A 14,478-nucleotide genomic window follows, 5' to 3' on the forward strand; every position below is an offset into this window, starting at 1 on the left:
CCCAGACTAGATAAAGCCCTTTTAGCTTTTGTATTTTTAAAGAGTTTCTACCAAGAACTGACTCCAGGGAGTTGAATGCAAAAGCAAAACAACATTTTTGTTGTCAAATTTGTAAAATTTGTTATTTTACAAATTATATTTGTAAAATAACTTTGGAAAGCATAAATCCTCATCCGTTCACTTAACAATTACGGACAATATTCTGTTCACTTATCACAGATCCTACAAGGCTGTGGCTTGAACATGACAAAACGTGAGAAAGCTCAAATATTTTCGCAAGATACTGTACCTTTTAGCCGTTCTTTTGTTTTTCCCTATTTTTTCTGAGATTTTTTTTTTCTTTCCTCTGTTTTTCTCTGATAACTCCATCAGTGAAGATGCATGCTTCAGCTTATAATGAGTTTTTAATCGAAATTAACTGCAACGCCTCGAAAATCTGCCTCACAATATTTAAAATGGGCAACAGAAGAAATGTTTGTCTTGGTTACAGAGATGTTGTTTCAAGTGTGCACCAAGAACCAAGAAGAGGTTGACAAAAAGTGCTGAGAAAAGACTCCTGGTCAAGGGAGCGGGCCTCGCTAGAATCTGAAGTATTCTCCAAAGACGCTAGGAGGTCGTTTAAAAAAAAAAAAAAGAGAGATGCTAAAAGGCTCTTTTGTCAGCATCTCCATCCCGGGGATCACCGTCACGTAGAAGTGCCTAGTGTGGGGCAGGAGACTTGAGATAGGCAGAGAAGTTGAGGTCTACCCTCTGCTTTACTCCAAAGTCTACTCAGACACATCTACACTCTTTTGAGATCCACAGAACATGGACCGCAGCTCACACACAGGATCAAAATGCAGTTAAAATCTGCCTGAAGTGGCCGTCTGCATGTGGATTTTCAATGGCCGAAACATTAAACTGGATTTTTTTGTTGAATGCGAGTTCATTTTTGGCCAATTTCGTCTGGTGAAGCCACTGTTTAAATCCAGCGCTCATTTTAATGCTAAATACCAACTGATCCTAAATGGTAAAGTAAAATTACACTAAAATCTTTTCTCCCGATCTCGTTCAGTTGAACTCACAACATAAGCTTGTTCGCCTTGTTTTTTTGTTTTGTTTTTTTTTTCTTAAAAAAAGTCTCCTTTTTGGTATCCTTACTTGCCTCGCGGTGTCGTTTTCCCGTGCTTTCCCGCTCGTTGCAGGCATTTAGTCTCTCTGTGTCGTTAAGCGGCGGTCGCCTAAGCACGGACTTCGCTGGAGGACGGGAGGACGGACGGGAAGGCAGGCGAGGCTGGCTCGGCTGTGACGGGTGAATGGCGGCGGCGGTCTGTGGCTGTGAGGGTCGGGAGGCGAGGGCGGGTCGGGTCGGTCGCAGCATCACAGCCTCTCCCGAGTGGGGATCCAGATGTAAGGCCCCGATTGCTCTTCGATCACTGTCTTTACTTTGTGATAAACCTCTTCAAAGCTCTCCCCTTCCACGACGGCTGCCACCGGAAAGCAGAGAGGAGGCGAGAAAATGTTGAAAACGAGACTTAATGCACAGGACGCTGTAAGAACTGCGTCGTATTTTAACCTAAAAAAACACACACATCCGGAAAATGACTCTCACTCTTTGTGATTGGTTGTAAATCACGGGTGGCACCAGATTTGAGAAGAAACCTGGCATCCGCGCTCCGACTACTGGGGAGATTTGCCCTAAATGTGTCTGTGAAATGTTAAAACGCTCTGAGCCCTCCCAAAAGGCACCAGGAGGGCTCAAAGCATTTAACTCACTCGGTTAAACAGAAGCAGCTTATCACTGTGAAGGCAGAGTACGTGGCCATTGCAATGTGTTGGCCTTTAAATGGTGAGGAAAAAATGTAGAAAAATCGATTAAAAACGGATAAGAGAATGTTTTACTAGCACATCCATCCATTTATTAGGCGAGGATAGATCACCATTTCATCCTAGGACAAACAACCGTGGACACAGTCACACCTGAGGGCAATTTAGAGAACCAATTAAAATAAAAACTGCATCTTTGGATTGTGGCAAAAAGCTGGAGCACTTGGCAGGAGCACGGGGAGAACATGGAGGAACTCAGGCTAATAATAAACTGAGACAAAAGGTATTTTTACCCAGCATATGTCTGCTGCGTTTACCTGAGAAGCACTCGATGAAGTCCTGTTCTAGTTTGAGGGCTCGGTCCATTGCTTTCCTGGCCTGCTCCTCCGTCAGCCGAGTGTTGATTTCTCTGGTGATGCCATATGCAGAAGCTTTCATCACACACCGTTTTCTGTTTGCGACGATAACTGCTAAAGGAATCTCTTTTAAAGATACGTACAAAACATTCTCCAGTGACTTGGGCCGGACAAAGATTGCGATGGGGTGAAGTTGAGCAGCTTGTAGTCTACGCACAGCGTTAGCCGAAACATCCAGGATGCAGTGCTTTCCCTGCTGCTCGGGGAAAAAATAAAACAATAAAAATAAAACAAACATTGACATGAACTGTTTTGGGCCATGAAAAGAAGGAATCTGCTAACTGGTTGGACGATAAGATGCTGGAGGCTGATTGTAGTTAGTGACGTATTTTTCTCGTGCAGTAAGGACGCCACGTCCCACAAAACAGCGCATTGCATATATAGAACAACTTAACTCAATTCACTGATGTACAGAGGAGAGAAATACGTGGTTTTCAAAAGGAGAATTTGGGGTTTTTGCATATTTTATAGAATCATTTAGTTGAAGTTTTAGTTCTGCCAGCTTCCAGAACTACAGGCTGAAGATTTTGACTGTTCCTTGCTAAACAGCTGCAGTGCCTGCAAAAGGTAATTTTCAAGTGCATTTGCGGATAGATAATTGGATCTATGTGTATGAATTACAGTATTATATTATATTGTATTGTTGTTGTATTATTTTCTCTGCACTCAATTATAGATTATTTTTAGATTAACATATTTGCATGTGCATGTTTATTTATTATTTATTTATATTCAGTCATATTGAATGACTTGCATCATTCTTACACACACACACACACACACACACACACACACACACACACACACACACACACACACACACACACACACACACACACACATATATAAATATTATAAACTTTATCTCTAATGGTTATATTTGTATTATTGATATTTAACACTTTAGATGGAGTAGCTTGTCAACAAATAAGCAATTGGGGATCAATAAAGTATATTCTAAGATTTTAGATCACTAAATCTGTCTAATTTAAAACATTTGCATAATAAGATGGTTATGAATTTTTTTTTTTGTAGAGAGGAAAAGATGGCTGCTCACTTGCTCGGCCACCTCGCGGACGCTCTGCACGCTGGTGCCGTACAGATGACTGTTGTACTGCCCGGCTTCGATGAACCGGTGGCTCTGGATGTCCTTTTCCATCTGTTCCCTGGAGGACACAAAATGATAGTCTCGCCCGTCCACCTCGTATTCCCTCTTAGGCCGCGTCGTGTCTGTCAAACGAAGGACAAGCAGAGACAAACGGATGCACACGAATATCCCGTTATGAATCAAGAAACAAGAAAACCAAGAAACAATCGCTTTTATCCGCACGTCATCCCAAAACCGCTGCTGGTGGCAGCGGCGGCGGCGTCCGAACAAAAAGCACGGAGCAGATTGGTCTCCGAGAGCGACGGCAAAATTACTCACGAGGGACACAGGAGCCGAACTTATCAGGGAACTCAGACAACAGGTCGTCATTTATCCTGTCCTTCACCGGACCCAGAATGATGATCGGCCTTGCGTAATGTACTTACAAGGAGACGGAGAGAGAGAGAGAGAGAGCAAACAGAGCGGCTTCAATCACAAAAGAGAAATAAAAACAAAAATGAAATGTCACATTAAAGACTTGGACAGCAGGCTCAAAACATGCCTTTGTGAGGTCTTACCTTCCACTTGAGTAACTGTCTCATAACTGTGTGGGGTTTTATCTCTCCCTAGTGACAGAACACAGCAGCAATCAGCCGCAGCTCTTTTCATTATTTCAAAATGAGATCTGGCTTTGTTTCTCCACGTGCGTCTCTAAATCTGAACACGTATTTATCTGTGACGAGCGCTCCTGCTTTAATTTAGAAGACATTCAGATATTTTCCCTAAATCCTGCTCATTGGAGGCTGAAGGAGACCTGTACTTTTCTGAATGATGAAACGCAGTAATTTTTCATCTATAAACAAAGACATTGAGTTCATATCAACAAACCCGTGTAGAGGGATTCAAGGCTAACTGATCTGAGCAATCACGCGAAAGCACATCTATATGTTAATCACCTTGGGTGCCCACGCTGTCCCGACCGTGGTCCTGCAACACAGAGGAGAACAAAGATCACAACATGTATGAAAAACTCAGATTTAAAGTGCAGCGAGTGAACTTACCCTCTCTTTGGTGTTAACACGAGACCACTCTTTTCTTTCCACCCTGTTGAAACGACAGATTCTACTGACGGCCTTTTGCCAAGCACAACACTGCTCACACATAGTTCCTACCAGCTGCTGGATCCCAAGGTGGGATCGTTCCCTGACCTGTGTTTGCTGGGGATGAAGCCGACCTCCTCGGCCTCGTTCTGCGGGCTGACCTTCCGGGCCTGCCACCACTCTTCATCGCCGCAGTCCAACACATGCAGGACGTCCCCAAACTTGAAGCCCAGGGCTTGACTGAGGAAACCGCAGTCCGCCGTCTTGTCGTAGTCAAAAAGAGCCCTGGGCGATGTAAGAGTCCAAAGCAAGCGTTTAATAAGGAGCTTCTCAACTTCGATTTGACCACAGCTTTTACCAAAATGTCCACTTTAAGGAGGATTGTAACTAAAGTCGCAGCTGTGACTCTTCTGAAGGAAAGAACATCGTTATACAGCATTATTAGCTCATAAAAAAACGCTATGTAGCATCATTTCACTTAAGATGATTTTATTTTCCATTTCCATACAGACAATTTAAAGATTCACTTAACTGCGACCACTTCAAGTGAGTCTTTAATCCTGAGTTACTTTGAGTAATAAATAATAATTTAGTTGAAGCTAGAATGCTGGCAACCTCATTTCTAAACCTTTTATTTTCTCGGCAGTTTGTGAGATCTCCTTCGGTACCTGATGTAGAAGCCTCTCTTTGGGTTACTCCTTAGTGTTGTGGTCCCAGAGCCCATACTGCTGTTCATCAGCTGTTCCCGCAAGTCATGGATTTTAGCTTCAAAACGGCTGTACTCTACAAGAGGAAAGAAATACACTTATTTAATGTTCAGCTGTTTAAAATTGTTACTTTAATGAGTCAAAGTCACCTGATTTTAGAGCCAAGAAACCTTAAATATTAGAATAAAGTAACAGCTGATGCCACTTTCTGGAGTTGTTGTGAGAAAATTGATCAAAGATTGAAATAAAGTTTGAGCTGCAGGACAGATTAGTCCCTGAGGCTAATCGATCTAAAGGATCGTGTAGAAAAGTGAGACTTTCTGCTGTTTCCATTTACTGTTGTTTTTGCTTTTGTTGTAAACATTTGAGTAAAAATGCTGGTCAGAACCAGAGCAAAAATGATCTGGATGCTGCACAAATTTAAATATTTATCTTCCTAATTGACATTTTTCCCCACAGAGAAACAGAAGAGCAGCAAACTGCAGGAAGACTCAGATTGTCATTGTGGGTTAGGAAGCAGCTTGCTAGTGCTGTTTCACTTTTCAAAAAGACAAACAAAAGAAAATATATTTCTTAACCTCAGACATGGAAATGAATGTCATTACAATAAAATGGAAAAGGAAAAGTTGTAAAAACTACAATATGTACCTTATAAAAGTGGCACAGAGATAATTGCATCAGGATTTTTTTTTTATCTTATAATGTGCTATAATTCTGATTCTCCCTGTGATTTGATCAGTGAGTTTTAGTCCTATAAAATGTTTTGGTGTCGCTGCTATCACTTTAGGATATATTGTGGCTGCCACAGTAAACAAATGAACACACTTCGCCAGCGGTAGCAAAGCAAAATCAAACTCATCTCTCCAATGGATGACACTAATCTAATGAAACCTCATAAAAAATTTAATCATCCCCCCCAAACACATCCTCAGATGTCCTCCATGTAGCCACTTTTATGCTAAAAGCTGCAAGTGTTACTGCTTGAGTAATCAGTCAGGCGATCTATGCAAATTATATGGAAAGCGGAGCGAAAACGTGTGCTGCGGTTTTACCTTCGGGCCTGTACTGAGCGATGATGGTTACGGTCTGGCCAGCGTTCTTCAGAGCCGCGGCAGCCTGCTCATGCGTGGCCATGCGCAAATCCACGCCGTTCACCTAAGAAATGTACACACAGCGAGAATGTTTACAGCCCCATCTGGCCGGCATATGCGCTTCAAATTTTCTGGTGACAGAAGATGTCATTACACTAAGGATCTGATCGCCCTTGTGAAGCTCCCCGCTGAGGTCGGCCGGCCCCCCTGCCAGGATGAAGGAGATAAATATGCCCTCTCCATCCTCTCCCCCTACAATGTTGAAGCCCAGACCCGTAGAGCCTCGGTGAATCAAGACTCTGCGAGGCTCTCTGCAACCAGAGTTCATCTAATTGGTTATACTGGTAAACGTTGTGGCTTAGCGATGCGACGCGGTGCTTCGAAAATCACCTGGGTATGTCGTCATCTCCCATCAGGCCGTGCAGGACAGGAGAAAAGCGACTCGGTGAGGTGGGGGTGAGGGCTTGTGGGTAATCTGATCCAAGATAGTTGGGGTGGCTAAGTTCAGTATCCATATGGGAATATGCTGGAAAAACACACGAGAAACCAAAAGAGGGATTATGCAGCAGAGCAGGCCTGGACATAAAGTATGACAGGTTTTTTTCTTTTTCTGTCACGCTGGACGTACCTGAATACGTCTGAATTGTAAACCACAAACTGTTTAATGCAACTTAGAAATGAAGCGTACTCAGGATTTCAGTATGCAACTTTTTTCCTCTACAGTTTGCTCCGGTAGAAGGAAAGTTACAGCAAATAGCTTTAGCATTATGCTAACACTCCTGATACCGGATACCCCCGCAAAAATGGAAATAAAAATAAAATTTATAAATGTAAACTTTCAGCCTCACAAATGACTCTTGAAAATGCGAAGCTGCATGCTGTGACATAAGTATTTGTCCATTAAATATTTCTTGTGTTTTTGCTTTTTTTTTTTTTTCCTTCACCTACATTTTCCAGAACATCAAACAAATTGTAACATCAGACGACCTGGGGTTTGTGGAAAAGTAACTGCCTCCCTTGTTAAACCACATTTTCAGTTTAGCTTCAAAAACCACAACCAGACCTGAAGAGTTGAGGAATCAGTGACCCTGTCTAACAACATAAAGTAGACTGAAAGATCTGGAAAGTCAAAACATGGTGAGATGATGATAAACAGAGTCGTGGAAATCCATCAGTCAGGGAAGGTTTACAAAACCATTACTGGAGCTTTGGGAGTCCAGCAAAGTGGAGGCCTTTATTCACAGAGGAGACTTCGAACTTTAGCTAAGCTTCTCGGGGCAGCCGGCCTGTCAAAATTACTTCAAGATGCCACAAAAGAGCGAAGAACAACATCTAAAGATCTGCATTTCTCACTTGAGTCAGGGTCAGTGTTCACGAACCAAATGTAAGAAAGACACCGAGCAAAAATAGCATCAATGGGAGAGTTTAAAGCGCAAAAACAGCTGTTGAGATAATAAAGCACAAAGGCTTGTCTCACATTTTCCAAAAAGCAAAACAACCTTCTAGGGGATTCAGGCAGGAAAAATATTCTGTGGATTGATGAGATAAAAGTATTAACTTTTAGAAAGTATGTGTGACATCTGGCCTCACACTGACAGCATTTCAGGAAAAGGAACATTATACAACAGTTAAACGTGGTGGTAGTGTGATAAGTTACAGCTGAAGGAACCATTAATTTACTTTCTAACGGAAAATCTTGAAGAACGTGCAGCCATAAGTTAATGAAGTACATGAGGTCAGTGATTCAAAGCACATCAGCAGAATAGCTCAACAAAAGCTGAAAAGCAGGCTCTGGAATGGCCTAGTTAAAGCCCAAATAGACTTAAATCCAACTTAAATCTCGTGTCACAGTCTTCAAATTAAAACTATTCTTTGAAGAGGAGGGGGCCAACATTTCTCCACAGTGATGGAAGAGATCATTTGTAAGTAAAAGTTAGAATGTTTAGGAAGCACAAACTTTTCCACATATTGCCAACTATTCAAATTTGAATAGATGTCCGCTAAATGAATACTGCTTGTATAAACTGATACAAATGCAGCATTAACATATTTTTCAATGTCAAAATATGTGTCCAAAGAAATCACCTTTATGTATCAAACTTAAACTCAGAAATAAAGATTTGCATCTTTTTTCTAAAACATAACAGTGCATATTCATCAAAAGGGGGAATGAGCTTCCACCTAAACTGATTCCTTGCTGTGTTTGCATTTCAGGTGGAAGAACTCGAACAGATTACTACGCTGTTGGTAGAAATACAAGATGACATTTAGTGTTTTCTCTCATAGATCCAGTTTCCCGGTGGACAAACAACAACATGAAGACGTGCTTACTGCTGGTGAGGTCTGGTGGGTTGTAGGAGTTTGTCAGAAAGAGGTTGTTTGGCTTGGCCACCCTGAGGTACACCACCTCAGCTGTGTTCTTCAAAGCTCCCACCGCGTCCTCATGCATCACATCCTCCAGACACACGTTGTTCACCTGGATTTTAAGAAAACACAGGTAAACATGAGCAGGATTACATTAAGATAAAAAAAATTATCCCATCTGCAGAAGACAACTGGTTTGATGTATTAATATGGCAAAAAATAAAAATAAAAAATCCATATTTGTTGGTCCTATAACTCTTGTTATGCAACAACTCTGATCTACAGTGGAGACAATTTGGAACATAGTTGCAAAATTAAATTCCAAAAAGTCCTTGATGTTAAAATCTGGGCCTCAAATGTGCATTTATTTCATACAGCTACATACTGTCCAGCGTAAATGTTTTTCTTTTTTTTTTTCTTTGCAGGATCACATGTTTCATTGTGGCTGCAGTTGTACAACATAATTCTGTTTACGCTGAGTGATATGGGAAAAATGTTGATTATTTTCATGGAAAACTGTAGCAGGAAGTAGAGACTTTCCTGGCATGACAAACAGTGACAACAGAATATATAAAGTATTCCTGGTAAAAGTAACTTCCTGATAGAGAAGTAAAGAGATGCAAAAAAAACAAACAAAAAAAAAAAAACCCTTTCTAGTTGTTTAAGTTAATGTCACAGTGGATAAGTGCTTATGCACAAGATAGATGGCTATGTTTGTCTCCGTAGGGAAATTTTTTCACAACATTGTCAGCATGCATTTACATGAAAAGACACCAACATACAAACACATACAGTGACGTTAACAGCAAAAGGAGACAAACAAAACGTCCAGAAATCATAATCAAAACATGTCTTATGTAAATAACCCCCTAATCAAAACAAGATGGCATTTTAAAGGTTAAATTTAAAATAATTTTAATTGTCTGAAGCAGTCTTAAGACAGTAGAATATGCAATTGCTTCAGTCTCAGACTCAAAATCAACCCACCAGGACAGCTACTATCTGCTGCAGTTAAGATAATTAGCTGCTCATAACTTTTAACAGAACCATCAAATCATTAAAAAAAATTCTCAACTATTCATTTAAGGTAATCATAAAGCTGTATATTTCTCACTCGTTCAAAACACAACACGAAACAAAGCGAAATGTATTTTTTAGAACTACAGTGCATTAGTTAAACATGGAATCTGCCATTCTATTGCTTATATCGACTTTTGTTGAACGAAAAACACATTTATCTCATTTTCTTCTTCCATCAGTCACCTATGACATTGTGTCTGTGCATCAGTATCTCTGTCACTATGATTTAAACAAAACATGTAGGCAGAAACACAGTTTGGTTTAAGGTAACTGCTTCTTGAGCATTACTTTAATCTGGACATGCACATTAGTGATGAAAATCTCTCAGAACAAAAAAAAAAATGCTGTGTTTAAAATTAAAGCCTTTGAACTGAGAATCATTTTGGAGTTTCTGGTGTGACTTTCTGTCTTGTCCAGCAGATGGCAGTAATGCTGCTTGAGAATCACTTTAGCTGCAATAGGAATAAATATTTACAGCTCTCAATCCTACACACATATTAAGATGGTAATGAAAGTATTGTCTGGCAGTAAAAATCACAGCTGTAATTATCTTGGCTCTGGGTCGTTACTGCTTCAGCACACAATATGTGAGTGTGTAAATGTGTGAATATGCATCCATGTGTTCAGAAGATGTGGGTCTCAGACAGTCTGTGACATGTGTTGTTTGTGTGTGGGCACGCTGGCACATTTTAATTCTTTTTTGAGTGACCGACCGCTAAGATTTTGTCCCCGATCTGCAGGCGGCCGTCTTTGTGAGCCGCCCCGCCTTCGATGATCTTGGTGACGTAGATGCTGTTATCTCCCGGTATGTGCTGGTTTCCCACCCCTCCGGCAATGCTGAAGCCTAATCCTGAGAAAAAGGAGAGGGGAGCAGAAAGTGTGGGTTAACACGCAGCAGATTTTGTAAAATCCTGAGGGCAGAGCTTACGCTGGGTGCACGGCATCTGAGTGCTCGCTCAAGAGGGTTGACGGTTTACACGCTGTAGTCGCTCACCTTTAGGCCCTTTGATTAGTTTGATTTCGGTGACTTTTTCTGCTGCTGGTTTTCTGCGGAGAACATAGAGGCGGACAATAGCACCTGCTTCCTTCAGGGCCTCTACAGCTTGGCTGTGTGTCACCTCCCTCACATCAACATCATTCACAAAGAGGATGCAGTCGTTCACGCTAAAAAAAACGGAGAGAGAGAGAGGCAGAGAGATGCAGAGATAGACTGTGGGTGGGAAATGTGAAATCACAGGATGAGTTGTTCAATAGTTGTTCAGAGGCTACGTTGGAGCAGATAGCATTTTCAACCCTTTAATTTAAAATAAAATAAATAATAATAAAATAAAAGTATGGTTGACTGCACAGCTCAACTGAAAATACATCATCAATGGGTCTGAAATAAAACAATTAGCTAAACTATCCAAATTAAATGATAGCTTGCAGAATTTTGAATAGGTGTAGATGAAGTTTTGACCATAGAAAACCATTGATCTCTTAGGCTGCGTTCACACTGCATCCTGAAGTGACCCAATTCCGATTTTTGTCAGATCGGATTTTCTTGCTGGGACCGTTCATACTCATGTCAATAAATGCTACCTGGATGTGGTCTGCAGTCTGAAAGGGAAAACGACCTGAAAGTGTCCCGCATGCGCAGTAGAGGGCGCAATAGCGTCAGCGTTCTCAGTGTTCTGCCAACCACCATAAAAAGAAGAAGGACTCAGTGTTTGCGGAAGTAAACATGGAGGCTAACGGTGGAGCTTAGCTTACACATTTGAAGTTGTCCGACCGGAGCAGCATTTAAAAACAACTTAATCCTCATTATAGTCCGTCATGGTTGTTGCTATTCTTCCTGCTTGCACGTATCAGGACAGTGAATAGTGAGATTTGTCCAGTATCAGTGACGTTCAGTTTGGATGAATGCGACCTGAACGTTAGGTCGCATTTGAATCGGATATGGGTCGAATATGGGTTGCATTCGAAAAGAACCCGACCTGTGTTGCTCAGACTGTCATGAAAAGATCAGATACAGGTCACGTTACGTCCAAAAAAAAAAAAAAAAATCGGAATTGGGTCACTTCAGGCTGCAGTGTGAACGCAGCCTTTGAAATCATCCTGCTGTCATTGACTTATTATGGTTTTACTCTGGAATGTAACACTGGAAGCACCTAGCTCTTAAACATTCATCCAACAGTGACCTAGCCGGCTGGATAAAATGTTCTCAAACGGCTCCAGAAAGCGCCACATGTCCCCTGTTTGCCACAATGTTAGATCAGTGATGCTGCAGGTCTTTTTCCCTTCCTAAGGCTCTGGAAACCATGCACATCACAAACTCTTTGGAAATACCACATTTTAAATGCAAAGTTAATTGACGACAGTGATCCATTGGGTATTTCGACATGATAACAAACATAAACGATGGTTTGTGGGAGTTTGCAACACTCCAAATATGTTATTGGAAGTGGGAGTTTCAGCCAGAGAAAGCTGTCCCTATTTCAGAAATAAACCAATCCCTGTTGACGCTGTGTGATTGTTTTTATAAAAGCTGTCAATTTTTATTTTTTTATTTTTTGCTCTTCGCTCAGAGTTTATGCATAAGTAATTTGGTATTGGTAAATAAAGCTGCATTTTCCTGCTTTACATAACAAGAACTGTAGTAATGTTTGAGAAATGTTTTCACTTTTATTATTGTGCATCTACTTGTGTTTGCTGTTGTCGAACTGCAAAGACTAATAAAAGACTTTCCTGCTTCAGTCACTTCAGACAGACATTTTTAGGTCAGTTGGAAATAGGAAGATGCATGTGCATATTTTGTCTATTGCAGCATAATCAGCAAAACAATCTATAACCACACGTACATAGTCTGAGAGGGAAACTCTGTTCCATTGTCTTTAAGAGGAAGACAACGCTTTTATTGTCTATAACGGGAAAATAAAACCTTTACTGTATTTGACTGTAATGACCTCCTGCTACCCTTTAATGCCTTAATTTTAATTAGACATTTAATTTTCCACAGCCCATTTGGTAAAAGCACAATATTTACATCTAAGATTTGCTGCCAGTAGTTTTTCCTCATCTTTTGTTATAAAAATCTAATTGTATTAAAATTATTTTATGGCTTCCAGCTTCAGGAACATCCATGCATCCCGGTTTCATTTCTGCGTCCTGGTGTCGTTTGAAGGAATATTCTACCTGAGTCGTCCGTCCTGAGCTGCGGCTCCTCCCGGTATAATTTTGGTGATGAAGATACTGGGGTCGTCCCCGACGTGAGGGTTGTCAGTACCCCCTGCTATGCTGAAGCCCAGGCCCGAGTTGCCCTGCAGAGGAAAAACACAAACTTCTATCTCGAAAATCTGATTTTAGATTTTTGTGAGGAATTACAAAGCAAAAATCTGAGGACAAAGATTTGAGATATGGAATTCCCAAACTCACTCTTTCCAATGTGATTTCCTCATACTCAATTTCTCCTTCTGTCCCATTTACCTGTCAGGAGAAACCGTCATCTTTAAGCGTTTTTTTTTTTTTTATCTTCTTCTATGGTTCCAGACACACAATATGTTTCAATAACACACAATCCATGATGACAAATCGGATCATTATGAAGGAATGAGATCAAGTGTTTGTGACTGATAAGGCAGCGCTTCTCTGTCAGGCTGATCTCACCTCTGAATGAACAACTTAACTAAAAATACCAACCTTCCTGCTGTAATTAAAAAAATCCCAGAGGTAACAGGAAACTTTCATAACAGCTGTTTTTAGGTTCTGACCCAGAAAAAGTTTTGAGTGCCGCCACTTTGTAAAAACCAACATTATTGTGGAAAGTCTCATCCTCTTTCCCGACAGCTGATAATAAAGTCGACTCTTAACTCCTGTCCATCCATCTATCCACAAAAAGTTCGCTAAAAGAACTGAAAATGTTTCTTTTTTTACCTGAAATTTCTGTGTTTCTACCAAAAACTGTCACACAGAGTGAAATACTCAGCGTCACCTTTGTTGCATTAAGGGTTAAGACATTGTACAACACATATAACACCAGTTATGAGGACAGCTATATAGCATGTCAAAGAAAGAAATAATTAAGAGAGTATTAAACTTTATCCTTACATATGGCGAGCCATCAAGTGTGTCAGTGTTCACCACCACTGGAGGAGTGTTTCCCTGGAGGCGGAGGGGAAGAAAAAAAGCTTTAATGACACAAAGGAATCACAGAAGCTCCAATATGACGCTGAAAGCTGCAAAAGCAGCCAAGAGTGGCGGCCATTCCAGCTCTTAGTCATCATAATACAGTTCTCACTCTGCTAAAAGACAAAAAGTACCACTCCACAACCATTTGTTGTTACACCGTCCATTACAGACACAAAAATAAACCTGGCTATCTGAAATGTTTGTTCAGACTCAGCTTCTCGGCGTTGGCTTTGTGCTGCAGCAGCTACTGGCCTAATTAGATTACAGCTTGTACGTACTGCTGTTGTAAATGGTGATTTCATGAATACGGAGGACAAAGATGTCCGCCCGCTGTCCAGCGGATCTTTTAAAAGCACAGAGTTAAATTATAATACGCAGCCGCAGTGACAGAACATGGGCGATGATCCAACATGCTCCAAGGATGAAGAGGACACAGCAGAGTTGGTAAAACGATGGTGTCAAGTCACACCGTTAGCCCAATTATCCTCTGTGAGGACAATGGCTGTCCCTCCCGGTTGCCTTTCATTTTCATGAGCTGCAATGTAACAGTCAATATCATTAGTGCAAAATTAATGGATGGACCAATTATCAAGGTTTATAATAGTTATTCATCAAGAACAAAGAGTGGAACAATACGTAGAGAGTCGGTGAGAGGACAGG

The 14,478-nt window shown here is 41.0% G+C and overlaps 1 protein-coding gene across 1 annotated transcript in view; it reads right to left on the reverse strand.

The window, feature by feature from the left end:
• Positions 1-270: 270 nt before the first annotated feature.
• The window catches only part of LOC106923478 (disks large homolog 4), a 37,148-nt gene continuing 22,940 nt past the window's right edge, over positions 271-14,478 (reverse strand). The window contains exons 3-19 of the mRNA XM_088012593.1: positions 13,738-13,791; positions 13,066-13,116; positions 12,826-12,950; positions 10,646-10,815; positions 10,365-10,501; positions 8,539-8,683; positions 6,598-6,733; positions 6,362-6,518; positions 6,169-6,271; positions 5,078-5,192; positions 4,518-4,694; positions 4,371-4,413; positions 4,266-4,296; positions 3,649-3,750; positions 3,280-3,452; positions 2,124-2,418; positions 271-1,466 (exon numbers count right to left, since the gene is read on the reverse strand). Coding sequence (XP_087868719.1) covers positions 1,360-1,466; positions 2,124-2,418; positions 3,280-3,452; positions 3,649-3,750; positions 4,266-4,296; positions 4,371-4,413; positions 4,518-4,694; positions 5,078-5,192; positions 6,169-6,271; positions 6,362-6,518; positions 6,598-6,733; positions 8,539-8,683; positions 10,365-10,501; positions 10,646-10,815; positions 12,826-12,950; positions 13,066-13,116; positions 13,738-13,791 — 2,121 coding nt within the window. The 3' untranslated portion in view covers positions 271-1,359. The remainder of the gene's footprint in view (positions 1,467-2,123; positions 2,419-3,279; positions 3,453-3,648; positions 3,751-4,265; positions 4,297-4,370; positions 4,414-4,517; positions 4,695-5,077; positions 5,193-6,168; positions 6,272-6,361; positions 6,519-6,597; positions 6,734-8,538; positions 8,684-10,364; positions 10,502-10,645; positions 10,816-12,825; positions 12,951-13,065; positions 13,117-13,737; positions 13,792-14,478) is intronic.

The sequence above is a fragment of the Poecilia mexicana genome, unplaced genomic scaffold (assembly GCF_051168715.1).
Source record: "Poecilia mexicana isolate PSO_F unplaced genomic scaffold, ASM5116871v1 scaffold_14, whole genome shotgun sequence".
Classification (NCBI taxonomy): domain Eukaryota; kingdom Metazoa; phylum Chordata; class Actinopteri; order Cyprinodontiformes; family Poeciliidae; genus Poecilia; species Poecilia mexicana.